This window comes from Bos taurus, chromosome 10 (genome assembly GCF_002263795.3).
Source record: "Bos taurus isolate L1 Dominette 01449 registration number 42190680 breed Hereford chromosome 10, ARS-UCD2.0, whole genome shotgun sequence".
Taxonomy (NCBI): Eukaryota; Metazoa; Chordata; class Mammalia; order Artiodactyla; family Bovidae; genus Bos; species Bos taurus.
This window is the reverse complement of record NC_037337.1, coordinates 76,870,098-76,896,229: the sequence shown is the minus strand read 5'-3', so window position 1 is coordinate 76,896,229 and position 26,132 is coordinate 76,870,098. Positions and strand designations below refer to the sequence as shown.

The window sequence follows — 26,132 nt, the reverse complement described above, 5'->3', positions numbered from 1 at the left end:
TTCAGTTCAGTTCCTCAGTCGTGTCTGACTCTTTGCAACACCATGGACTGCAGTACACCAGGCCTCCCTGTCCATCTCCAACTCCCAGAGTTCATTCAAACTCATGTCCATAGAGTCAGTGATGCCATCCAATCATCTCATCCTCTGTTGTCCCTTCTCCTCCTGCCTTCAATCTTTCCCAGCATCAGGGTCTTTTCAAATGAGTCAGTTCTTCCCATCAGGTGGCCAAAGTATTGGAGTTTCCACTTCAGCATTAGTCCTTCCAATGAATATTCAGGACTGATTTATTTTAGGATGGACTGATTGAATCTCCTTGCTGTCCAAGGGACTCTCAAGAGTCTTCTCCAACACCATAGTTCTAGAGCATCAATTCTTCAGCGCTAAGCTTTCTTTATAGTCCAACTCTCACATCCATACATGACTACTGGAAAAACCATAGCTTTGACTAGACAGACATTTGTTGGCAAAGTAATGTCTCTGCTTTTTAATATGCTATCTAGGTTGGTCATAGCTTTTCTTCCAAGGAACAAGCGTCTTTTAATTTCATAGCTGCAGTCACCATCTGCAGTGATTTTGGAGCCCCCCCCAAATAAAGTCTGTCACTGTTTCCCCATCTATTTGCCATGAAGTGATTGGACCAGATGCCATAATCTTAGTTTTATGCCTTCCATGGAGAGGTGCAAGGAGGCAAAAGCCACAGCCTTTCCCTGGGGCATTGACTCCTTAGGTGGTGATTCTTCATCAGCACACTTGAGCGCATGAAAAGCTTGTTAAGAAATACCAATGCGCAGACCCCACTCCAAGCTAGTTAATTCAGCATCCTGAGGATGGGTCCTGCGCATATTTTGTTAAAGCTCTAGAGGTGATTGTAAAAGGCAGCCAGGGTTAGGAACCACTGCCCTCCTCCGGCAAAGCCCTGCCAAATGAAGGGGGCAGGACCAGTTATTCCCCCCATGAGTTGGGAGGGTCTGGGTTTCCCTGGTGGCTCAGTGTAAAAGAACCCACCTGCCAATGCAGGAGACATGGGTTCAAATCCTGGGTCGGGAAGATCCCCTGGAGATGGAAATGGCAACCCACTCCAGTATTCTTGCCTGGGAAACCCCATGGACAGAGGAGCTTGGTGGGCTGCAGTCCACGGGGTCGCAAGAGTCAGACACGACTTAGTGACAAAACACTAACCTGTAGACTTAGGGCCTGGTGCCCAGACACAAGTTGAAGGTAACAAACAAGTTCTCATCAACTTCCCTGGTGGCTCAGATGGTAAAGAATCTGCCTGCAATGTGAGAGACCCGGGTTCTACCCATGGGTTGGGAAGATCTCCTGGAGAAGGAAATGGCAATTCCTTCAATATTCTTGCCTGGATTCTCCAGTATTCTTGCCTGAGAGAATTCCATGGACAGAGGAGCCTGGCAGGCTACGGTCGCAAAGAGTCAGACACGATTGAGCGACTAATACTTGAGAGTCGTACAACATCCTAGTACAAATGTTTTTTTCTTCTATCTTAGCAGCAGAGCCCTTTCGTCATTTGAAATCTGACTTTGAAATCTTGTCAGAGCTCAGGTCTAACTCAGTCAGAGTTGGAGCCTCTGACAGGAAGCCAGGGTGGGCACCTGCAGTTGGGCAACAAGCAGGGTCAGAAATCCCCTGGCCCAGCCCCTTCAGCTCACTCTAAGGACCTTCTGCTCCTATTGAGGTTGGAGAAAGAGGGAGTTTGGGGAAGCAGGCCAGGTGGACACCCACAGCAGGTTGGGGAAGGGCCAGGGTGGGTCAGGGAGGGCAAAGAGAGAGGAACCAGACTCGGGTGAGGCCTGCTGACCTCCCCTGTTCAGCCGAGAGTGGCCGCCCGGGTCTGGGCCCTCAGCAAGGTGCGCTCTTCCCATATGCCCTGGAGCAGGGGGAAGAAGAGAGGCCATGGCCCCAGGACTTGCAGCCGCCACCCCCACCAGGGCCCCACGAGGACGGGCAGGAGGAGAAATCCAGCACAGATGAGAGGCCCGCCACAGAGCCCCTCTTCAAGGTCCTGGACACACCGCTGAGCGAGGGCGATGAGCCTACAACGCTGCCGGCCCAGCGGGACCGCGGGCACAGCGTGCAGATGGAAGGCTTCCTGGGCCGGAAGCACGACTTGGAGGGGCCCAACAAGAAGGCCTCCAACAGGTGTGTCGGGGAGGGGCCATGGGGCCACAGGATGCGCAGGGCTATCCGAGCAGTCTGTGGGTGAGGAGGCCCTCTGCCTCTACTCTGAGAGTTCCTGGGTGCCTTCTGAGCCAACTCTGGGGGGCTACTTGGCATGGTGGGAAAGCCTGTCTTCAGCTGTGGGCTTGAGTTCAAATCCTATGACCTCATACTAGTTACTCAGCCTCTCATTTGTAACATGGGGATGGTGGGGGCAGCCTGGTGCAGAGCAGGAGAACACTAGCTGGTACTATGCCAGGGCAGGGTAACAGGTAGGTCTTGGCACTAACAAGACCTACCTGTCCTTGATCCAGTCCCCCTTTTTACCCAGTCTGGGCCTCAGTTTCCCCAGCCATAAAATAGGGAAGGAGAAAGAGCTGACCTATATGCCATCTGGAGGGCCCTCCTAGGAATGATATGACCCTGAGGAACTCATTCAGAGGCAGTCGTGTCCTTGAGTGTGGTCTACTCGGGGGATGCCGCGACTCAGAGTCTCTAGAGGCCTCTGCCTTCAGGCAGCGGTCCAGGGTCTCAGAGAAACAGGGCAGTGTCAAGAGGTTGAAGCCAGCTCTATTCCCAGGGCCAGCTGGCAACATACAGAGAGCCTGGCTTGGAGGACACACCAAAGTTATTTCAAATTCCAAAAATGAATTTGGGGCCCGACCACCCTGAAGAGGTTTATTGCTTTATATGGAGGGGCTGCAGGAGAGGGGAAACTAACATGTATAAAGTACCTACTATGCGGCAGGCATTATGTCAGGACTGACAAAGTTTTCACAACCACCCTGTGATATTGAGGTTTCATTTTCCAGATGGGGGAAACCATCTCAAAGAGGTTGTCCTTTGTCCAAGGCAGGATTTTACTCCTCCTTAGCAACTGCCTTACTTGGGCTACCAGCTCAGAGAAGTTGATGAGGGCCAGGTCTGAGCAGAGGATCCCTGAGCTGGTATCGGAAATCTGGGATTTGTGGAATGGCTCTGCAGCTAGCTTTGAACGGGTCGAGTTCTCTCTTTGACCTTCCAGTCCTTCTTCCCTATGTGCTCTGCTAGTGCTCCACCTTTCTGCCCTCAAAAAGGAGTGGGGGAGGGGGTGGTGAGGAAGAGGAGGAAGACGCGCTTAACGCTTCTCATTGCCCAAGGACAACGTGCTCTGTATTTGTCAAAGAAGGAGCTCAGGTGAACTCCTTTATGAGCTCACTTGTTGGTTGTTCTCACCAAGCCTCCCATTTGAGTTGAGCATTGATTTGCGCAAATACGTTCCTTTCAAAAAGAGCTAGCACAGTATACCAGGCATTTATCATCAATAAAACAAAATACTCCTACCACCAAAACAAAACCCTGCTCTGTTCATGTTACAGTTCTGTGGTGAGACTCATGGGCTGTAGTGAGACTCAAACCCACTCCAGTATTCTTGCCTGGAGAATCCCATGAACAGAGGAGCCTGGTGGGCTATACAGTTCATGGGGTCACAAGGAGTGACACGACTGAATGAGCACAAGCGCGAGTGAAACTCAGATATGCTGGTGGCTAGGAACGTGCTTTGGAAAGTTCTTTACACTGTTGGTCTGACACTCAATAATTCTAGAAATATATCTCAAGGTAAGATCAGAGTTACAGGAAAGATTAAGGCATCAGGATGTGTTGTTGCTGTTGTTCTTTACAGTTGTGTCCGACTCTTTCTGTGACCCCATAGACTGGTATTTCCCAGGCGAGAATACTAGAGTGGGTTGCCATTTCCTTCTCTAGAGGATCTTCCCAACCCAGGGATTGAACCTGCATCTCTTTCATTGGCAGGCAGATTCTTCACCACTGAGCCATCAGTGGGAAGCCCCATAAGGATGTTTATCACATTGCTATTTCAATTGTGGATAAATTTTCCAGTATTAAAAGGTCCACCAATATAGGGATTATTTTTATTTGTGATAAAATACCATTAGATCAGATCTGATCAGTCGCTCAGTCGTGTCTGACTCTTTGCGACCCCATGAATCACAGCACGCCAGGCCTCCCTGTCCATCACCAACTCCCGGAGTTCACCCAGACTCATGTCCATCGAGTCAGTGATGCCATCCAGCCATCTCATCCTCTGTCGTCCCCTTCTCCTCCTGCCCCCAATCCCTCCCAGCATCAGAGTCTTTTCCAGTGAGTCAACTCTTCGCATGAGGTGGCCAAAGTACTGGAGTTTCAGCTTTAGCATCATTCCTTCCAAAGAAATCCCAGGGCTGATCTCCTTCAGAATGGACTGGTTGGATCTCTTTGCAGTCCAAGGGACTCTCAAGAGTCTTCTCCAACACCACAGTTCAAAAGCATCAATTCTTTGGCGTTCAGCCTTCACAGTCCAACTCTCACATCCATACATGACCACAGGGAAAACCATAGCCTTGACTAGACGAACCTTTGTTGGCAAAGTAATGTCTTTGCTTTTGAATATGCTATCTAGGTTGGTCATAACTTTCCTTCCAAGATATCATATAGCTATTAAAATTATTTTCAAGAAACATTTGAGGATTCAAATATTTGAGGATGGGGAAATACTCATGACATAGTGTTAAACTTAAAAGTACAAAATAAAATTGAATATACAGTATAATCCAATTTTAGTTATATATGTGAATAGAAAATAAACCAGAAGGAAATACATAAAATGTTAACAATAGTAGACTTTGGTAGTAGAATTACATGCAGATGATTGGTTTTTTTTTTTTTGGCCATGCCACATGGCATGTGGGATCTTAGTTCCCCCACCAGGGATCGAACCTGCACCCCTTGCATTGGAAGTGCCAAGTTTTAACCACTGGGCTGCTAGGGAAATCCCACATGCAGATTATTTTTAATTGCAATTTTTTTAGCCGTAAAAGGTATTACTATGGATCATGGTAAAGTTGGTGTAGTTAAAAATGGTAAAGCTGTGGGAACTGATTATAGAGATGCTGTATCAGGACTGTGGCAACCCTCTCCAGTATTCTTGCCTGGACAAACCTGTGGGCAGAGGAGCCTGGCGGGCTACCATCCATGTGATTGCAAAGAATCAGACGCGACTGAGCAACTGAGCATGCAAGTGAGGACTGTAGGTGAGCTGCCTGTGTGTACCTTCACAGGTCCTGGAACAACCTGTACTGTGTGCTCAGGAATAGTGAGCTGGCCTTCTATAAGGATGCCAAGAATCTGGCCCTGGGGGTGCCCTACCACGGGGAGGAGCCCCTGGCCCTGAGACATGCCATCTGTGAGATTGCTGCCAACTACAAGAAGAAGAAGCATGTCTTCAAGCTGAGGTGAGGCCCTGCCTGTTCACCGCTCCTTCCCTAGTGGCTCGATCTGGCCTAAGTGGCCAATCCACTGTATGTGACCAGCTGCAGGCCTGAGGTGCCCCTCAGGGATTTTTCAAATAAGAGAGGCTGGTGGTCCTGATTTCCGCCTCTCTCAGAAAGCACTGTGCTGCCTGATAGGGTCCTGGTCATGGGAAAGCTCGGGGAGCTGGGGGGTCAGATCCGGAGGTGGCCACGGGGGAATCCCTTTGTCCTCCTAGGCTGAGCAACGGCAGCGAGTGGCTCTTCCACGGCAAGGATGAGGTAAGTGCAGGGCTGCCTGGCCCTGACCCCCGCCAAGGGGCAGTTGGGAGGGACCCGTGCCCCTTGGCCTCAAGGCTCCCTCAGAAGGGGTTGTCCTAGAGGCAGCCCGTCCTTTGGGGGTCCTGACCTTCCCGCCCTGCAGGAGGAGATGCTGTCCTGGCTGCAGGGCGTGAGCACGGCCATCAACGAGTCCCAGAGCATCCGCGTCAAGGCACAGAGCCTGCCCCTTCCCCCCATCACCGGCCCCGAGGCCAGCCTCGGCAAGAAGGACAAGGAGAAGAGATTCAGCTTCTTCCCCAAAAAGAAATAGCCTCTCGGGGGCCTGGCGAGTGAAGCCGGTGCGTCGTTGGGACGTGCGGGGACTAGTGCCTCCCTCCTCGGCCGGGCCTTCCTCCCACCCACTGCCCGGCTGCTGCCGCTGCCTGCCGCCTGCCTGCTCTGAGCTGCCGGCCGGCCGGCCGGGCGCGGGCCCAGCTGCACTGCGATCGCTGCCTTCGCCCGCCAGCCTGGCCCGGCCCGGCCCACGCCTGCCTCCGCGCCCGCCGCCCTGGGGCCCCGCACACAGCGAGCGTAGGCTCCAGGGACAGGCCCCCAGCTCCGCGGGCCCTCGGGGCTTCTGACTCTGGGGGCAGGAAACGATTTTTGAGGCCCACACCCTCCTCTCCCGACCCTCCTTACGGGGCCGAGGGGAGCCAGTCCCCACCCCGCTATTCCCACACAAGCTGGAGAAGAAGGCTTGATGGGGGTTCTTCAGATGCTGAAAAGCGAAAGTGAAGTCGCTCAGTTGTACCCGACTCTTAGAAGCCTTCTCCGTCCATGGGATTTTCCAGGCAAGGGTACCGGAGTGGGTTGCCATTTCCTTCTCCAATGGATCTTCCTGCCCCAGGGATCGAACCTGGGTCTCCCGCATTGCGGGCAGGCGCTTTACCCTCTGAGCCAGCAGGGAAGATTCCTGAGATGCTGCCCACTCCCAAAGCAAGTGTTGCTTGGGGTCCGTCCCACACAGTCATAGCCAGGGGAAGAAAAAAGGTTCCTGGGAAGGCCCGACCTGCCCGCTAGGGGCATGAGGAGGGAGTCTCTGGGCCAGGGGCCAGGGGCCGCTGCCTCCCCACCTCAGGAGTCACTGCAGCCCCTCCTCCCACAAAAAGAGGGGGTACTGTCCAAAATCGATAGGTCCTAAGTGCGAAGGGCCTCCCGCCGCCTCCAGCACCCCCTTGCTGCCACTGGGCCAGGCGGTGGTTGGACCCTAAGCTCTCAAGCTGGCCCTCTTTTTTAAAACTACAGCTAGAGTTTAGGGCTCAGGCCAGAAGGAGGCAGATAAGACTTCCACACTGCCCCAGGCGCCACCTCTCCACCCTGGGGTCTGCCGCACTCCCAGTAGCTGCTAGACCAGCAGTACCCCACTCAGACCCCAGGTCCCGGAGGGAGACAGGGCAGGTCCCCATACGAGATGGACACTGCAGCACCTGCATTAGAGCATCCCAAAGCCAAATACTCCATGAGTCCTGGCTGCAGCTGGCACCACCTGAGGGTGCTGGCTGAACCGACAGCAAAGTTCACGACCTGTCACCCTGAGGTGGCAGATGCAGCCACACCTGGGTATTACAACCCATGTAACAACCCCAGGAGAGCTGGGACAAATGTTGGGGCCGGAGCCATTAAGATGTGGCAAGTACCCTCACACAGGTCCTCCTGAAGGGCCTGGCCAGAGTCAAGGGGCTACATGGGTATCTACCCCCCAATCCTGGGTACAGCCAAAAGGGGCCCTGCAACCTCTCTCCCCAGGGATAACCGTCCCTATGCTGCCAAAGTCAGACATCTGGAGGGAACAGACCACTGGTTCCACAGGATTCTTTCCACCACCCTCTGAAAGCAATACAGCTCCAGCCCAGCATCTTAACTTGGGTTAGGTCCAAGAGTTGAGTTGCAGGCAGCAGACACTCCCCTGGGCAGAGCAGAAAGGACCCTGGGACCTGCAGTTGCTGTTTCCATCACCTTCCCCATGGGAAGGAGCCTTAGACACGCTGAGACGACCCCCCAGAACTGGGTGAAGCTAAGACAGAAACCACAGGCATAAGCATCTGGAGTTATTAGGCCCTCCCAGGAGCCCTTAGTGCTCGAGATCAATTACTACTATGTCAAGGGAAGGCAACTTCAGCGGACAAGAACCACAGGAGGGAAGTTCTCTGACGGGGCCTGACACATGATCCCACCTTGGGAGCCAGGGTCTTCATGTGTCCTCTGTCCACCTATCCCTGTGGCCCTCTGTGCATCCACAGGGAACCTAATCTATACCACTCGCCAACCTCTCTACACATAGGGGAAACCAAGGCAGGAGGCAATGAGGTAGTGATGCTCACCTGGCAATAACAAAGGCCTCAAGCGCACCTGAAGGCATGTCCTGCTCCAGGATAGCCTGTTCCTTGCTGAAGAGCAGGTGGTGGCAAGTCTCTATCAGCTGCCCCCATGGGCCAATCTGTGGGAGCCAAGACACTAGGGGCCACCCTCTGCCCTCCACATGTGCTTCTGAAGTGAGGAATTTCAGCAAGCAACTCCACAGTCCCAGGAATGAAGGGGCCTCAAGGAAAAGCTAGGATTTTGCCACCCCTGAGCCCCTGGACTGGGCAAGGGCAGCAACCAGCTGCATGTGACCCACCATCTACCACCAACTTCCCATGCACCCTTCTCCCACATCACACAGGCCCCAAGACCCTTGACCAACTGGAATGAAACTGCAGGCACCCAGCTTTGGGACTCTGAGCCACATGGGGGGGGTTAAGCTCCTGGCACCCTGGCAAGTTTTTTTTTCCTCCTTTTATTTTCTACTTTGCAGTCTTTTAACAGTATCCCCAAACAGCTCCAGTCCACACCAGCATATCAGGCTTCCTCCCCAGGGCAGTTTAGAGGAAGCTCCTTCTGGGCATGGTCAGGTGGTCCTCCCACCCTCTCTTCTTCCCCTTTGTCCCCCTGGCCTCAGTGGACTGTGGCTGAGGGAGGTCAGGAGGGTCCTCGGGAGGCTCGGCTTCCCTGCCACCCCACCCCTCCTTCCTGCCTATCGGAGGGCACGTAGAGTCCCCAAGGGTGGCCCTGGATCTCCTTCCTCCCCTCAGTGGGAGGGGGCAGAGATCCAGAAGACCCCATGGCTCGGTCCCTTGGACAAGCAAGCTCAGGGAGGATGCAACGGAGGAGGCGGCGGCAGACGACTGCAACCCTGTTGGGCACAGACCTTGCAATCTGGGGCTGGCCCTGGGGCCGACCGGGTCTTGTCCTCCACCTGCTCAAATGTGCTTCCACGAACCACAGGAAACCCATTTACTAGTTTTTCTAATAAATCAATAATGCTCCATAATTCTATTTGGCCTATATCCCTTTGAACTGGACCAAAGAGGGCTGGTTGAGTAAGCAAGGTGGGATCTGTGAACCCAGGACCACCATGGAGACAGAGGTACAGCCAGGCCATTGACTTGTCCCTGGAGTCTCATAGAAACAACTCCTGCCAGGACCCAAGTCCTGTGCTTCACTTGTGACCCTGAGAAAACACTTATTCATGCATTCAGCCATCTTGTGGGCCTGCTACAGGCCTTTCTGCATGGAGCACGGGACAGAGATCTGAGTATCAGAACCCACACGCCTGGGGTTCATTTCCAGGGTGAGTGTGCTTTAAGTCCCTTCAGTCATGTCTGACTTTTTGCGACCCTATGGACTATAGCCTGCCAGGCTCCTGTCCATGGGATTCTCCAGGCAAGAATACTGAAGTGGGTTGCCATGTCCTCCTCCAGGGGATCTTCCCGACCCAGGGATCAAACTTGCATCTCTTCTGTCTCCTGTATTAACAGGCGGGTTCTTTACCTCTTGCGCCACCTGGGAAGACCATCATCTCTGGAGAGGCAGTTTCAATTGGTCTGGGTGAATGAAACCTAGGCATTGGCATTTTCCAAAAAGTTCCCTCTCCAGTGATTCTAATGGGCAGCCAATAAGAAACACTGAGCTGGTTCAGGGTTCCCACATAACAACCTAGAGGGCTGTGTATGGATCTGCTGGGGAAAGTGTTCATTACTACCACCTCCCCCAAGCCTTACCCCTTGAAGAGTCTGAGTCAGAGTTTGAGAAGCAACAACTCATCCACCCCCTTCAATTTATAGAGGAGGGAAAAGCAAGAGTTTAGGTGACCCAGCCAGTTAAGTGCAGGGCTGGGTCTCCTAACTCTCACTCCAGTGTGTGACTTCTCTTTATAATCTGACTTGCCTGGTAGGAACCAGCACGCTCCTCGGCAACTGTGCAAGTGGCCACACACCATTCCAGGCAGCTGGTAGAACGTGGGCCAGACCGGCTCGGCTTCTGCCCAGGGAAGGCCTCCTCTTGCCTCTGATACTTGACCTCATTAGACTCAGCAGACTCATCTTTAGGCTGAGTCTATCCTCCTAGGTCAGAAGACCTGCAAGACAGCTCTCCCACCTGGCCCTACAGACCCAGTCCTCCCAGGCAGACAGGGTGAAACAAGGCTGGTCCACCAAGGGAAAGGGGCAGAACACCCAGTTAGAAATAGGGAGGCATTCTTACCCGTTGGGAATCAAAGACACTTTTGCAAATGAGATGAAAAATGAGGCTCCATCTCAGAAAACACACACTTGTACCCCTCACCTGACACTGCAAGCCACCTAAGATATTCCTAGGTCCTAAGTTTAGAATCCTCACCCCCCAGGATGCCTCTTGGGAACCTGAGAGGGAGAGAATAAAAGGCACCAGTCATGGAAACATCTGTCTGTTAGAAAAACATCCCACCCTCCACCTCACCCCTTTCAATCCAACTTTGGCTCTTGGGGAAAAGAGCTAAAGGCCGGCACGGTCACCACTAGACAGGACGCCAGGCTGTGGGTAGACAGAAGCCCGTGGGAGTAGAAATAACAGAGAACAAGCCCCCTCCTGCACATTATGCTGCCCCAGCCTCCTCTACCAGGACCTGGGCCTTGTGGTTTGAGAGCATGGCTGCATACTAAGTACACGTGGAAGCAAAAAGCCCAAGTCCCACCTTCCCCTAAGACAGCCCTGGGCACAATCGACCCTTCCCAACCCAGCCAGACCCCAGGAAGGAGACCACACACAGGTTGGTTGGTCAGCAGTGGTTATTACACCATTGGCAAATAATGAAATGTGTACATTAGCAACAACCACAGGGCCAGCAAGACAACCCACAAAAGTACCTGAATAGAGGCCACGAGACTTTTCCTGGGAGGGGAGAAGCAACACACACACACACACACACACGCATACACGCACGTGTGCACGAGAACACTAACATACCACAGAATGGGAAGCAATAAATTATGGGCCTCGTGCCTGCCTGGATCCTAAGAAAAGGCACAGTTAAAGAGCAAAGCCTCCCCAGGCCAGCTTCCTGTGTGTCCCCTGGGTGGGCCCTGGGTCTGGCAGTGGCCAGGCAACGCTGGAGGCCTGAGCAGGGCTTGCTCTCCCTGGGAACAGATGAGCTTAAATATCTGGCGTCTTATCAGAACTATATACAAGAAAAGTGGCCACCCTGGCCTCACAGGGGAAAGGGGCTCATATGGGCCTGTGTCAAGTCGCCGGCAAGTCCCGGTCCATGGCAGGTGCTCTCCCAGGGGCGGCCTTTCTGAGGGCAGGGGAAGGGGGTCAAGTGAGGAAGGTGAGCCCAGCTGCGAGCATGAGGATGCCGTGGTTCCTCCCTCCCCCAGGACTCAGAGTCAACCTGTGGAGTTCAAGGCCTGGAATTTCTCCCTCAGGTCCCGCACTCTGCCCTGCTGGCTTCGGTCCGCTGGGTCCCTGGGACCCTCTTCCTTAGGCCGATACTCCGCAGACTCCTGCAACTCCTGGTCCTTCCCCATCTGGGCAGCTGCAGAGCCCAGTCCCTGCCCGCTGGCCGCCTCCAGCCCTGCGGCAGGGCCAGGCAGGGGCCCCTTCTCCATGACAATCATCCGCCGGTTGTCCTCCAGCATGAGGTCTGCGGTGACATGCAGGGCCTCCCCTCTGTCGGGCTCACTTGGGGGCGACTCCCCCAGAGGCTGGGGCTGGGCCGCCTCTGGGCTCACCGGGGCCCGCCTAGCCTTGAGGCTGCCGCAACGGCCCAACCTGCCGGAGGGAGCCAGCTGTGGCTCCCTCATGTTCTCCGGCAGCGAGCGGCTCCGGTTGACTGGCACTTTGCTGGGCCAGCCGCCCTTGGTCTGGAGCACCTCGTCCAGGGAGGCGTACTTGGAGCAGAGCTCTCGGACGTCAGGCCAGTTGAAGGTCTCAGTGTCAAAGGGGCTTCGAGGGCCATGCCAGGCTCCCGGTGGGGTGGTCCTTGGGCTGGTGGCCGAGGAGCTGAAGGAGACACGCTGTGGCGACATCTCCCTGGAAGAGCCAGGCCTGGGCAGTCTGCGCTCCTGGACCGCGGACTGCTTGTGGTTGGAGAGAGGTGGCCCCAGCTTGCTCACACCTGTGGGAAGAGAGCAAGCCGCCTGAATCCCAGAGCAAGAGGACGTGAGGGCTCTCTGAACTGGCTACAGCAGCTCCCCTTCTGGGCAAGGGTGGTTGCTGGGGTTTGGGGTGTGATGAGAGAGAAATCCCTTTTACCATCTGCAGCCCCGTATCAAAGGGAAAATGAGAAGAAAGAAGAAAAGGCGGGGAAGAGGAGTCAGGAATCAAAAGGAGGAGACAACTCTCTCTTTTTTGCTCTCCTGGAAAAGAGACCCTGTGCCCTTGGGCTTTAAAGCAGCTCCAGGGCTCACCTCAGCCCTCTTTCTGGTATAGGTTCTGTAGGGGGTCACTTCCCCAGAAGCCAACTGGCTCCTAAAAGGTGCTCCTGACTCAGGCTTGCGGGAAAGGCCCCCTCCCCACCCCGTCGTACCTGTGCCGCCGGATGGTGCGCCAACCTCCTCCTGCACCATGGGGACGGTGGAAGCCACCTTCTCCCAGTGCAGCGGAGGCCTGGCTGTCACTGATCTGCTCTTGATCCGGAGACTGTACTGGCGAGCCAGCTGGTAGACCTTGTTCTTGACTCGCTCGCTCACGTGGCTATCCATCACGTGGGAGAGCTGCAGGATGTGGGGGTGCAGCGGGGTCACCAGCTTCCCCTGGGCATCACTGCTCAGTTCCCTCACCAGCTCCTTCAGCTCCCGGGCCAGGTGGGTGGGGCTGCGGGGCTCGGTGGGGGAGGCGCTATCTGGGGAGGCAGCCGCTGACTCCTCAGTGATGGCTGCCAGCTCATGCTCCTCCAGGATAAACAGGGGCTCGTGCAGGTCAAAGCCGTTGGCCTGGCCTTGGCCCGGCCCCTTCGGAGGGCTCCCCTTGGGAGCCTCCATTCCCTCCCAGATCTTTACCATTTCCGAGGATGGGCGGAACTCAGCATCTGTGATAGGAGCTGGGTCCCCAGCGCCAGCCTGGCCTGGTCCTGGGCAGTCAAAGAGGGCCACCCGTGAGCCCACCTGTCTCTTGCGCCCCAGTGGAGCCTGTGGCTCCGGGTCTGGCTTGCGAAGGCTGTTTATTCTGGAGACCGAGTTTCTCACAAGCCCTTTGGGGATGAAGGAGAGGCTCTCCCGGCGCCGGACACTAAAGCCTGCATCTTGGTGCTCTGCATTTTCGTAGTACCTCTTGATTCTGTCCAGCAACTGCCGGTCTTGAGAGGAAAGCTTCGATTCCTTTGGGCAAGAAGACCTGTCTGGCTCCGCTGGGCAGCCTGGGCCCGGGGCCTCTGTCCCATTGACAGAAGGTTCGCTCTCTGCGGCCATCCCAATGCTGAGGTCCACTTCTGGAAGGAGCTGAGAGCCCAGGGAGTCTGTGGTGCCACCACGTGGGGCTGGGCCCTTCTCACCATCGTCTAGGCTGACCATACTGCTGCTCCGGCTGGTCAGCCTTGGGGTCCCGAAGCCACTGGACTTGCCGTCCTCCAGGGCCAGGCTGCTCCGCCGAGAGACGCTGCTGACGAACAGCTCGGCAATGACGCTGGCCTGGTCCAGCACAGAGGGAGGCAGGAGGCTCTCAGGCTCCTGGGAGGCCCCCACCTCCTCCTCGTCGTCCTCGCTGCTCAGGGCCTTCGGGTCCTCGGTGCTCTCGGCCACCATGAACTCTGCCATGTCATCGGGGGGCTCCAGCCCCAGCAGCAGCTGGTGGGGGTCAAGTTGCATTTCGAGGACCTCCGGGGCCTCTGTGTCTGAGGGTATCTCTTCGGCGCTAGGACCTTCCACGGAAGCAAACACCTCCTGCTCGGTCCCAGACTCGGTGTCTGGCTCAACCTAGGATAGCACAAAGGGCTCGCATGAGACAAAACCCCCCCTCAGGGGACCTGTGGAATGTGTGGACAGTGCGGCCTGCTCAGTGCCTAGTGGGAAGGGGCTGCAGTTTAAGAAGCAGGCAATCAGATGGAACAGCACTCAAAAGTGCGGCAGCAAGGAGAGGATGGCCCTCAGTCACCCTGAAGCTGGGGTGCTGGGCCCATGTCCTCAAAGCCAAGGAAAATTCTAGGAATACAGAGTGGTAGCACCTCTCAGTGGTAGTCTCCCCGAGTGGTACAGGGACAGGGTGAGAACATGCAATACTGAATCAGATCCACAGCCCTAGGACGCCCCTTCCTCAAGCCCTAGTAGTGGGGAGTCTGTTCTGGGTTGAAACTTGGGCCTGAATGACTCCCATGAAGGGCCAGGGTCTCCTGTGTGGGTCAAGATCCAGAGGGCAATAGGACCATGTGCTGAAATCCCATCAGAGGATGAAGATGGAGATGCAGTTCCTACTAGGCAGCCTCCACCTTTGTGCCTGACTCTGCCTTTGCCCAGCAGATGGCAAAGGAGGAAGCAAGGTCGGCAACTCCCTTCTGACCACATCACAGGTCATTTGAATCGTAAAATCAGCCAGTATAGGCGGCTTTCCAGAAGATTCATTAGGGAGAAGACAAGACAGCACTCTAAAATCTGAGGAACCAGAGCTGATTCCAACCGTTCTAGTCTAGCATCTGCACAGCGGGACCCAGGAGCGAGGCCCTGGGTTGGACACTGTCCAACACAATGACTGCCAGCCACTCGTGACTCCCGAGCATCTGAAATGCGGCTAGTCCACGCTGCAAAAACTTCACACCGAAAAGTACAAAGTACCTCATGAGTAGCTTTGATACCATGTGTTGAAATGATAATAGTCTGGATATACTGGTTAAATAATCCTTTACTGAGACTGCTAGAATATTCAAAATTACACGAGGCTCACATTCTATTATCATCAACCAGCACTACTCTAAACCCTTTTCCAGTGTCACACAGGCTATATAAGTCTTGTCCTGGCTGTGAGGATCACCTTGGGAGTCTAGATTTCTTGAAATTTTCCTTGTATCTCTGGGAAAGCAAAGGATTCTGTTGCATATAACCCACAGATAGCGATGGGCTGGTGGTGGGGGTGGGGAGGAAAGAGTGCAGGCTTCTGGGTCACAGACCCAAGTCTAACCTGAGCTCTGCCCCTTAGAAGCTGTGCAATGTCAGGCACGTCACCTAACCTCTCTGAGTCTCATTCTCCCTGGTAGAGCTGGTTCAGAAAACAGAAGGAAGAAACAGAACACCAGGCATATAGAAGGTGTCCAGTAGATATCAACACCTTATTCCTTTGCCAGGTGGGACAGGCATGATTTAAATGTCTGGCATGCTGGCAGGGCAGGGCCTTATGCTCTATGCAAGGAGGCCTGGACAAGAGGACCTCAACTCTGGTCACTTCCAATAACTGTGTCCCTTGGCAAGAGACTGCATCTGCCCAAAGGAAGGGGTGCTGCTGCCACTTAGTAGCTTCAGTCGTTCCCGACTCTGCGACCCTGTGGGCTGCAGCCTGCCAGGCTCCTCTGTCCATGGGATTCTCCAGGCAAGAGTAGGTTGCCATGCCCTTTCCTCCAGGGGATCTTCCTGATCCAAGAATCGAACCTGGATCTCCTGAACTGCAGGCAGGTTCTTTACCATGGAGCCACCAATGAAGCCCCAGAGGGAGGGGTACTGTTTTCTAATTCAGAGTAAGAAGCTGTCTGTCACCAAGCCACATGCCCATAGGCCAGACAGGTTTCCTGAAGGCATGAGAGTCCTGGGAAGCAAGATTCCCTGTCCCCATGGGCCTAACAGGAGAGCCATGTCTGAAAGCCCCGCCTACAAAGCTGGAGATCTGAGCTCAGGAGGGTATGCACAATCCCTATTCCACCTGCTGGCCACTCACCTCTGGCAGGGAAGTCACAGACTCAAAGTTCAGGCACTTTTCCTCAGGAGTTGGAGACAGGCTCCTGGTCCTCCCGCAGCTCTTGGGTTCTTCAGACTCCCTGCGTTCCTTCCCCTGCAGCAAGCAGAGGGCAGTCATCAGCTTCCAGAACAATAGGGAGCTGGTCCCTTCTGCATCCCAACCCTGACAGCACCTCTTGAGCCCCAAGGGGGTTGGGCTACACTGAGATCCAGCGTTGGACCTGCGCCATCCAGAGTCGGCCTGAACTGCCAAGTCTGGGAGACTCAGAAATCCCCACCAGGCATGCATCCCCAGTGTGCTGACCTCCCCGCCACCCCCCAGCCTGCCCCATTAATCATGCCCACTGAGTAGCATGCTGGTTAGCTCCAGTACTGGAACAATGAATGCCAGGGGCTCACCAGGGCGTGACAGCGAGCCAGGGGTTAAGAAACGCCATTGGCAGGAATGAAGGAACAAGGACGGAGGGGTGAGGACAGCAGGGAAGGGGACTCACAGATGGGCATGCACATGCCAGGAAGCATGCAAGGAGGAGGGGAGATCAAAGAGACACCTCACCATAGCGCCCCGGGAGAAAAGTAAAGCGTTGGCCCGATAGTGCCAGCAGTGGAGGGCGGCCAGCAGGGAGCTGGCAAAGTCGGCTACCTGCTCCGCCACTGCCAGGCTCTCCTCCTCCTCCTCCTCCTCCTCCTCCGAGCCTGAGGGCTCTGGCCTGGCCCCCTTCTCGCTGCCTTTGTGCCCAGCCAGGTCCTCCAGAGAGACCTGAAAGGCCTGCTCCTCCTCCTCCTCCTCCATCACCTCCTCCTTCTCTTCCTGGGCAGCCCCTTCGGCCTCCAACTGCAGGCCCCGAGCACAGGGGGGCTGTCCAAAGTCCAGGAGCGTGCCAACACTGCCCGCGTGCTGTGCAGAGCACAAGGCCCCCTCGTGACCAGGCTCTGGGCAACCCCCCTCCTCCTGCAGCTGCTGGGGCTGGGGAGGCTTCGCATCTATAGACACCCAACCTCTGGGCTCCTGAGTGGTGAGGGGGACTCTAGAGGTGGGAAGCTGGGCCTGGGGCCTGGGCAGGAACTCAGGACCCAGACAGGCCCGCCTGCCCCAGGGAGAGAGAGCAATATGAGAGGATCCAGGCTTGGGCCAGCCACTGGCAGGCTGCCACCCCAGGAAAAAGGTACAGAAGGGTACTCTGGGCTTATTCATCTCCAGGACCCTCAAGACAGAGCCTGGTGCCCAGTAGGTGCTTGACAGGTGTCTGCTGAGTAAGTGACGATGATGAGGGCTGAGCCGGGCAGTTCCCCCCAACCTGTCCACAGTCCCCTCGCCCCTGGCCTTACCTTCACTCTTGTGGCTCTGGCTGCTCCACCACCGCCAGATTCCGGCACACGGGCGAGGGGGGAGGGAGAGGGGAGATCAGTGAGCAGGAGAAAGAGCCCCCTTACACAGGCCCGAGGCCCAGGACCCCCTGGGAAAGCCCTCATCAGGGGCTCCTGCTCCCAGAATCTTCACAGGACTTCCAAAGGAATGACTGATGGCACAGGAGCCCGGGGTGGGGGTCACTCGCTCCTGCTATCAACCAAGGACAGGGAGACAGGGTGCGAGGCGTGTAGGGGGAGAGCCCCCCTTCCAGGGAGAAACAGAGGCCCCTCTTCACCGTCCATGTCGCCCCCACACTGCTGGTCGCCCACTCCTCCCGCTCACCCTCGCCCTAGGGCTCAAGGGGATAGCTGACCACCATTCCCTCACTCACCTTTCTCACTGAGTTGCCTGAACAGACGTCTGGTCGGCTCTGAGGAGGAGAGCAACGGGCAGAGTCAGTGCAGGCTGCAAACTGCCTGGCCTGGCCCAGGCCCCATACTCATAGCGCCACTGGCCCATCACCAGCTCAAAGTCCACTCCAGCAGGGCCCCTGTGGCCCCGGGGCATGACAAAGGCTGCCCTCACGCCCAGTCCACAGGGAGCCACTGCCCACCCCGGCTTGGGGTGCTCTGCTGTGACTGACAGCCCCCAGAACGAGGCCTGCCCACTAGCCCTGCTGGGGCCCTCAGTTCTGGTGCCACTGCCCCACACTGTCCTCTTGAGAATGATGAGCCTCTCTTGAGGGCCCTGGCCCCCACCTCAAGCCCCACCTCTCTGCACAGAGCACATCAGGGCCTTAGTGACACCCAAGCCCCTTCACAGAGCCCCCACAGGAAAGCAGAGGTTGCATCCAACTTGCTATGGCCTTTAAGGCCTGGCACCACGAAGCCCTGCTGCTCAGCTGGACAAGGGCTGCCCAGGCCCTAAGGACAGAATACACCCGTTAGGCCGATGGTGTCAGCACCTTATCCCCAGCCTTTCTGGGGACAGACCTGAGATAGAGAGGCCAGGATGAGAGGACAGGTCTAAGGAACCTCTCTACAGAGCCGTGCCCTTAGCCCCTACTGCCCTCGACCGCCTGGCATCAAGTGGCAGCCCCACTATAAACTGGGAGTCAGAAGGGAGCTCTCCTGAGGTGCCTCAGCTGTTCCTGGACAGGAAAGCGTATTGAAGAACTGTTTTTTCTAAATGCGCACAGGCACACACACCTACCTTCCACCTGCATGGAGGTAACCAGACACCTAGTCGTTTTTAAAGTGAGAAATACAAAAGGCTCTACTCTTTCAGTTTAAACTGTGTAATCAGGAATATGTAACAAGAATACTTAAGATGATGACAACAGCACCTTATTTACCCAGAGAGTGTACTTATCTGCCCATCCCAACTCTCTGCACATATGAAGCAGAAATAGGCCTGGAGGCAGTCACAACAGATGACTGAGAACAAGTACTCACACTCTCCCACTGGCCCGGATCCTCCCTCTCATTGACGTCCTGACTGATGTTACACACATTTCTTACACATTCAATCGATTAATTTGTAACAGAAGAGGGAAGAAGGAAGGGCTACTACAGAAAAGCATGCGGACTAATAAGAAGGAACACTGTTCAGTGTAAAGGCGGAACTGCTTAACTGCTCTGTTGTGTCTGGCTCTTTGTGGCCTCATGGACTGTAGCCCGCCAGGCTCCTCCTCTGTCCATGAGTTTTTCCAGGCAAGAATACTGGAGCGGGTTGCCATTTCTTCCTCCAAGGGTTCTTCCCAACCAAGGGATCGATTGAACTCGTGTCTCCTGCTGCGTCTCCTGCATTGGCAAGTGAATTCTTTCCCTGATGGCTCAGTGGAAAGGAATCCATCTGCAATTCAGGAGACTCAGGCTCAATCCCTGTGTTGGGAAGATCCCCTGGAGGAAGAAATGGCAACCCGCTCCAACATTCTTCCCTGGGAAATCCCATGGATAGCCTATGGAGTTCACAAGAATCAGACATAACTTAGCAACTCAACAAAAACAACAAAACTAAAACACAAAAACAAAACCCAACTGTTCTAGTGTTTACAGGCTAAAACCTCAGCCTGGGGGAAACGTCAGCTCTGAAACGGCTCATTTCCCGAGTGCCTCGCTTGCTGCAGCTGATGTTATGACAGGTAGTACTGTTATTACCACTGCCGCCACTTACTAAATACCTCCACATATTGGAAGCTTCCAAGTCAAAGCTATGGCAAGTTAAGAGGTAATGTTAGAGGGATGAGAGAATTACAGAAGAAGGGACAGAGAAGCAACAGGGGCCAGAGACTTAGGAAGTAACACTCCCAATTTGAGGCTTTTAACACATGGCATCAAAGACCTTTTGCAACCATGGCAAGTTTGCCTAAGGTCTGAGATCCAATAGGAACACCACCAGACAAAACACACAAGAGCTTTCCAGACACTGCTCAGCTTCATCCTCCAGAAAAACCGAAGGTTCTATGTCAATCCACACAGGTGTTCAGGGGACCTGTGGGTCTTGCCAATCAAACCCCACGCACTGTGGGGATCCCAGCCAGGAACCAGCTCCCATCACTACTTAGTCTTTCTCTTTAGGGGTCTCTGAAATGGTTCTCACCCCAATTCCCACCTCAGGTGGTAGTTTGGCAAGTGCCTGGCCAAAACCAGATCGATCCCTGGGCCTCAGACCGAATGAAGAGTGTGAAAATTGACACAGAAAACACACACACTCATCACTACAAGGGCAGAGAATAAAAGCAAGGTTTTCTCTTTTCAATAAATGGTTCATTTCAATACCTCCAAGTACACAGCAGCAAGCCCAGTCATGGAAGAAAACCCAGGAAAGGAGAACAGAACTCTTCCCTGAGACCCAAAGTAAATATTTCCTGTCTGGATCTGGTGCCACTTGAAATCCAACTCATTTTCCCCACGTCCTGCCTCTGCTCTGTTCCATAACTGGGCTGTGGACCATCCGTGACGTCCGAGCATTACTCTGGCTGACTCCCAGTATTCCAAGTGGCAAAGGAGGAAGGAGTCAATTGTGGGGGCGCTAAGAAGGGGTGCCTGGAACAAGCGTTCCTAGGGCCTTGTAAAAGGAAAGCTGTCCAGCCCTGGGTAGGCAGGAAGGTGCCAGAGGTGCCTGGTGGAAGGCAGGAGGCTCCAGACATACCCATCCACACCACACTTACCCCCACCCCCCCATCCCTTCCTGGGATTTCCAGAGAGGTGAGAGCCAGCCCCAAATGCTGCTGTAGAAGGTTGGTTCCCCACTTGGTTAAAGGTCCTGAAAAGAAGCCTCTGTGCCCACCAAGTCCCTGCCTTACCAGACTGCCGGCGCCCCTGGTGCACGTGGGCGGACACGTCATCCTGGGAGCCCTTCTTCAGGCGCTCTGGGCTGTGGCGGTACCGATTGGGATCTGCACCCAAGAGAGACGACCAGACCTTTAGGATACCATCAGCCTTGGTGTGGACTCTGCCCACCCCCGACCACAACTCTGCTGCCCAGCCCAGCTCCAGGGCCATAAGCCTGCAGAGCTCTTCCAACCTCTCCGCGCACCAGGAGTGCGAGGCACACAGCGTCCCGCCTGTCATCAGCACCAAGCCCTGGTCTTGCAGCAGACCCCCAGCCTTACAGAAGGAACCTCCCTCATCCTCCCTACTCTCTAGACTAAGTATCCAGCAAAGCGCCCCCAGGATACAGTCCGACCAAGAGACAAGCACCATTAGGGACGAAGCAGGCAGGAAGGGTGAACTTACAATAGGAATCCATTTCCAAGATGGCTTCTTTGGCCTGGAAGGAAAGGAAACCCACCTTGTGGCTACCTTGCTATGAGCCATTTCTCCCTCGGCCTTGCGGTACCAGGGCCCCCCACAGGGCTGGTACAGAGGACTGTAGCATCCGCTGAACTGACCCCATTGTCCAGTGGGGTCAGTGTCCAAAGGTGAGGCCCAGGGTTCCCCGGAGCTGGCTCTGAGGGACAGCCACTCCCGGCCCCCCATCAGGCGCCCCGGGAACTCACCTTCTGGGGGATGGTGGTATGGTGGTTGTCCAGAATGAGCCTCTTGATGTGGTGAGTCCACCTTCGTTTCTCCTCCACCGTTTTGGCCTGGGTGGGCCCAACAGAGAAGGAGGGGGTCACCATGACAGGCCTGAAGCCATCTGGCGTGGGCTGGGCTTCCGCCGAGGGGGGCAGAGGCAGAAAGAAGGCTGGGGGTGCTGAGGCTCCCTCAACTCCTCAGCACAAGCCCGAGAGATACCCCCAAGGACCTCTGCCTTCCAGGGGGAGACTCCAAGGCTCCCGCCACTGAGGGAGGGGTGGGTCTTTTCCCAGCCTGCACCCCGCAGACCCGTGGGGGTCTTGTCCTGGCCTGCCCCTCACCTGGATGTTGTATTGCTGCTTGCCGTGCTTGTAATGCGTGACGGTGAAGCACAGGGACTCTCGGGTGCTTTCGATCAGCATCAGGGAGGAACACTGGGAGGGCAGGGGGAGATGGCAGTCAAGCCCGCGGCGGGGAGCCAACCGGGGACCCCACCCCTCAAGGCCGTTGGGGGAGGCAGGGAGAGTATTCTTCTAAGGCTGGAGCTGTGTCCACCCCAACCTGAGGCCCAGCCAAGTCTGGCGCAGAGCTGGAAAGTGGAACTGGCCCGTCAGGAAGGCGGGAAGCAGGGGAGGAGGAGGTGTGGCCTGGTTACCGGGATGTGGCTCTTGTAGACAAAGTGGCCGCCCCGCTTCTTGGTGACGAGCAGCGCTTTGTCGAAGAGGAAGAAGGTCTTCTCGCTGCGCACACGGTGCACGCGGAACGTGCCCTCCAGGACGAGCTCCCCGTAGGTGGTCAGGTCTGGCCCCGTCCAGTTGAGGAGCAGAGACTGAATCTCCTGCAACAGAGAAGCCCCAAGCCCCAGGGTCAGGCTGCTGGAGACCCTGCTGGGACCACGCAGGGCCCCCTGGAGTCACCGCCTGGGTTTCACAGAGACACGCCGCACCAAGGGCTCCCCCCAGAGAAGCCCATCTTCAAGGACACCACCCCTCAGCTCGCATTTCCTCTTCTAAGCCTCTTCCTGCCCGAGCACCCCTGCCTGCCCACCCCTCCAGCTCTCAGCTCCAGAGCACCTGGAGCCGGACCGCATGTTCGTGCCTCCTCTTCATGTCGTTGATGTACCAGGCCACGCATGTCATGGTGTCAATGGCATCCTCCACCACCTCAAAGCCATCCTCTTCCTCATCAAAATGCTTGGCGATCTCCTGTGCGGGGAGCGGGAGCTTAGGCTCAAGGGCCCTTCCCCTCCCTCAGGCCCCCAGGTCCTCGGGAGGAGCCCCGGCTTACCTGGAGCAGCAGGTGGTACTTGAGGATGCGCTGGACCGGCTTGAGGAGATAGGAGCCCAAGGGCAGCGAATGCTGCAGCAAGTCCTGCTGGTCTCGGAAGAACTTGGCCTGCTGCTTGTCTTGCATGCACTCGGTCAGGGCGGCCACCGAGCTGCCAGTGGGAAAGGGGCCATCACCAGAGGGGGTCTGGAGGGGGAGGTGGGGTGCTCTGGACTCGCCAGATGGCTCTGCCTCCCCTCTCCATCCTAATTACTCACTTGGGGTAGTTGTTGCAATACTGAGTGTAGATATCAAACTCTTGGCTCTAAAGAAAGACCAAAAACAGTTATTTCAGGGAGACTCGCATTTGCCTGTAAGCCTGGGTGTATCAAAGGCATGGCCCTGGGTCCCGGAGCACACTCTCCCCAAGCATCTGCAGATTCATCTCTGTACCCATCCGTCTCAGACATTCCATCCACCCAGCAGCCCCCAGCGCCACCCTAAATGCCCTTGATATTCAAGGCAAGGCACCCAGCACTTCCCCTGGAGAGAGGTCCCTAGCAAGGCAGAATGGTGCCAGGACCCAGCCGTGCTTACCCTTTCCACAAAGCAGCTGGCCACGGCCACGGGGTCACTGTTGCAGCTGTCCAGGTCTCTGAGTAGCTGGCTAGGTGAAGGGAAGGTGGTCATCAGACCGTGGACCACTCACAGCCTCCATGGTCACCAACACACCCCCTCCCCAACCTCCTGGTGCCCAGACACACATCAGCCCTGGTGTCAGTGAGCTCCACCAGGGGCAGCAACTATGGAAAGGAGCCAGCACCGCAGCAAAGATGGGGGCAAAACAGCCATGCGCTCCACCAGCAGGAGAGGGAGAAAGCACACCAGTACCCACCTCGGAAGGGGACACAGCTCCTCTGCAGGCAGGAGTCAAACACACAGAACCAGACATTAAAAGGGGAAGGAGATAGGGAGAACTAGCAAAGGGACCGAGGCCCCCAGTTCAGAAGGGTGCAGAAAATGGGAGAGACAGGGTGAGTCCCACCACTGCTTGTTCTGAGACGGGGGCACGTGAGGAACACCCGGCCTCCCTTCCTGTGCTACTCCTCACCCAAGCCCACACCCTCCGGTCCAAGTCTCCCCTGCATCGGGCCTCCCAGCTTGTCCAGCAGTAAGTCCCTCTGCCCATCTTCAGGGGCCTGGGGCAAGGTTCCTCCTATCCCGTCAATGCTGCCCCCATAAGCTCTGCTCCTCCCAGTCAGTGCCCTCTCCCTGGGGAGTCTGGGGGCCCTGGCAGCCACTCATGTGTGATCTTCGTGGAGCCCTTTTGTCCCTGAAGCAGCCCCTCGCCAGGCCTTGCTCAGCCTTCCTCTTCACTCCTTGCCGGGCTTGTATGTTCCCCTACCTAACGGGTCAGATCACCTCCAGGGAGCCCCATCTTCCCACGGAATCAGGGGGAAGGTGGAGAAGAACGAAGAGATCTGCATGTGGGGGACCAAGATGAGAGGGACAGGGGAAGAGCTTCAGGTGCAAGGGTGCAGTAGTCCCTGAAGGGGCGCTGGCCCAGCCTGGACCCAACATGAACACCGCCTCACACGAGCCCCTCTGCCCATCAGGTAGCACACTGGGCCCAGGGCACACAGGCCCAAAGGCCCTCTCTCCTCAAGAGAGCTAACTGTACAGGGAGGGACCACTCTTCCCCACTTCAGCGATCAGACCCTGGGCGTGCATCACAGCCCCCGAGTAAGATCAGGGACATCGGGGCCCCTCTCCAGGCCCTGAGATGGGGCTCACAGTAAGAACATGGGGTGTGTCAAGCTCACTCCATACCTGTTCAGTGCATAGATGCTTTCTATGTTCCCAAAGAGGGCGCTGACTTGCTCTGGGTTCAGCAGCCCTGGCGTGTCAATGATCTTCAAGAGGTAGTCCTGCGTGGAGAGAGGCGTCAGAGCCCAGCAGCGCCCCCGGCACAATCCGGTCCTGTCCCATCGCCCCACTCGCCAGCCACACCTCATTCCTGGGCTGTATTTTCCTGCTGTGACCATTTCACAGATGTCACCTACTGCCCTGGGACGGCTGGTTCCTCCTCACAAATAATAATACCCACTTGGAATCGCAGAATGTGACCTTCTTTGAAATAGGGTCTTTGCAGATATAATGATTAAGGATCATCAGATGCTACCACACTGGATGTAGAGTGGGCTCTGAATCAAGTGACTGGTGTCCTTGTAAGAGGAGAGGACACAGACAAACTCAGAAAAGGCCATGTGAAGACAGAGGCAGATAATGGGGGGACACAGCTACAGGGCAAGGAACAGCGAGGGTTGCCAGCAGCACCCAGGAGCTAGGGGAGAGCCCTGGAACGCACTCTCCCTCAGAGTTTCCAGAAGAAACCAACCCGGCCAGCAGTCTTGAGTTTTGACCTCTGGCCTCCTCAACCAGGACAAGATAAACGTATGCATCTTCAGCTTCCCCTGTGTGTGGCTGCCTGTTAGGCAGGCCTAGGAAACGAGCACATGTCCCTCCAAAGGGCAGAGAGCTTCCTCAGCAGCAGCCACACAGTCACCTCCTCCCTTGCCCCTCCCAGTATGAAACGCTCGCGTTGGCCCTGCAAGGCCCTGCCTCTTCAATTTACAGAGGAGGAGTCTGAGGCAGGGGTTACGCAGGTGCCTAAGACCCCACAGGCAGGAAACAAGAGGAATCTGGGCGCTGTGCAGGGAGGGTCCCAGAGCCAGTTTCTTCATTGTGGCTCCCTCTTGGCTAAGCACAGGAATCCTCACTCTCCATGAAGGGTGCCTACACCCCAACCATCCACAGAAGTTCTGCTGGCCCAACTACTGACGGGACCCCCAAGTCACAAGGTGGCATGAGCGGCCAGCAGCATCCCCAGCAGGCGCCGTGAGAGAAGCAGGTTCTGGAAGCAATATGTCAGGGAGAACTTTCCTCCTCCCACGGATGGAAGTAGGGTTTTGCCCAAGAGCTGGGCCACAGGAAGCCAGAGGCCAGCCCCAGCCCCGGAAGAGAGGGCTGTTCCTCCGGAACTCAGCTCCCCGAAGCCTCACCTCCACGATGCTACGCAGGTCCCGCACGTACGTGCGCTCCGTTTCCACGATTTCCCGCACCACCCGGCCCAGGTAGCCGAACTTGTCCCCAGGCGCCACCGGCCGCGTGCGTTTGCTGAAGGGCGACAGGGACCCCCGCATGTTCCGCCAGCCGCTGGAGTTGTTGTTGCTGTTGGGGAGATGCTGGCCACACGGGGAGCCCTCCCCATTCTCAGCCAAAGCCTCGGAGCCACTGGGCTCCTCCATGGCCCCGCGACTGTCGCGAGAGGAGCCCGACGAGGAGGTCGTGGAGGTCAGGCTCGCCGGCCGCTCCTGGCTGCCGTTCTGGTGGAGGGAGGCAGAGACGGGCATCCTGGCATCGCTGCCTGGCGAGGGCGTTCCAGGGAGGTTCTGGGCAGGACAGACAAAGGGTCAAACCTCTGGAATCCTCGCAGAAACAGAAAGTAAAAGGGTGGCTGCCAGGGGCTGGGGGAGGAGGG

At 56.0% G+C, this 26,132-nt stretch overlaps 2 protein-coding genes across 9 annotated transcripts in view; one reads left to right on the top strand and one right to left on the bottom strand.

The window, feature by feature from the left end:
* SPTB (spectrin beta, erythrocytic) overlaps positions 1 to 9,093 on the top strand; it is a 131,994-nt gene extending 122,901 nt beyond the window's left edge. The window contains exons 33-36 of the mRNA XM_003586589.6: positions 1,895 to 2,157; positions 5,274 to 5,447; positions 5,702 to 5,744; positions 5,887 to 9,093. Coding sequence (XP_003586637.2) covers positions 1,895 to 2,157; positions 5,274 to 5,447; positions 5,702 to 5,744; positions 5,887 to 6,054 — 648 coding nt within the window. The 3' untranslated portion in view covers positions 6,055 to 9,093. The remainder of the gene's footprint in view (positions 1 to 1,894; positions 2,158 to 5,273; positions 5,448 to 5,701; positions 5,745 to 5,886) is intronic.
* Positions 4,059 to 26,132, bottom strand: part of PLEKHG3 (pleckstrin homology and RhoGEF domain containing G3) — a 54,804-nt gene continuing 32,730 nt past the window's right edge. For 4 of the 8 annotated variants that reach the window (XM_059890417.1, XM_005211974.5, XM_024997547.2 and 1 more), the window contains exons 2-18: positions 25,654 to 26,043; positions 24,422 to 24,519; positions 23,189 to 23,258; positions 22,870 to 22,916; positions 22,613 to 22,763; positions 22,399 to 22,530; positions 21,981 to 22,163; positions 21,667 to 21,759; positions 21,307 to 21,393; positions 21,044 to 21,077; positions 20,611 to 20,703; positions 17,695 to 17,733; positions 17,282 to 17,301; positions 16,509 to 16,850; positions 15,933 to 16,046; positions 12,607 to 13,990; positions 4,059 to 12,195 (exon numbers count right to left, since the gene is read on the bottom strand). In XM_059890417.1, the coding sequence (XP_059746400.1) occupies positions 11,465 to 12,195; positions 12,607 to 13,990; positions 15,933 to 16,046; positions 16,509 to 16,850; positions 17,282 to 17,301; positions 17,695 to 17,733; positions 20,611 to 20,703; positions 21,044 to 21,077; positions 21,307 to 21,393; positions 21,667 to 21,759; positions 21,981 to 22,163; positions 22,399 to 22,530; positions 22,613 to 22,763; positions 22,870 to 22,916; positions 23,189 to 23,258; positions 24,422 to 24,519; positions 25,654 to 26,004 (3,969 nt within the window). In that variant the 5' untranslated portion in view covers positions 26,005 to 26,043 and the 3' untranslated portion in view covers positions 4,059 to 11,464. Of the gene's footprint in view, positions 12,196 to 12,606; positions 13,991 to 15,932; positions 16,047 to 16,508; positions 16,851 to 17,281; positions 17,302 to 17,694; positions 17,734 to 20,610; positions 20,704 to 21,043; positions 21,078 to 21,306; positions 21,394 to 21,666; positions 21,760 to 21,980; positions 22,164 to 22,398; positions 22,531 to 22,612; positions 22,764 to 22,869; positions 22,917 to 23,188; positions 23,259 to 24,421; positions 24,520 to 25,653; positions 26,044 to 26,132 lie in introns of those variants that run through there. The other 4 variants (XM_024997550.2, XM_059890419.1, XM_059890418.1 and 1 more) reach the window with 3 other exon arrangements.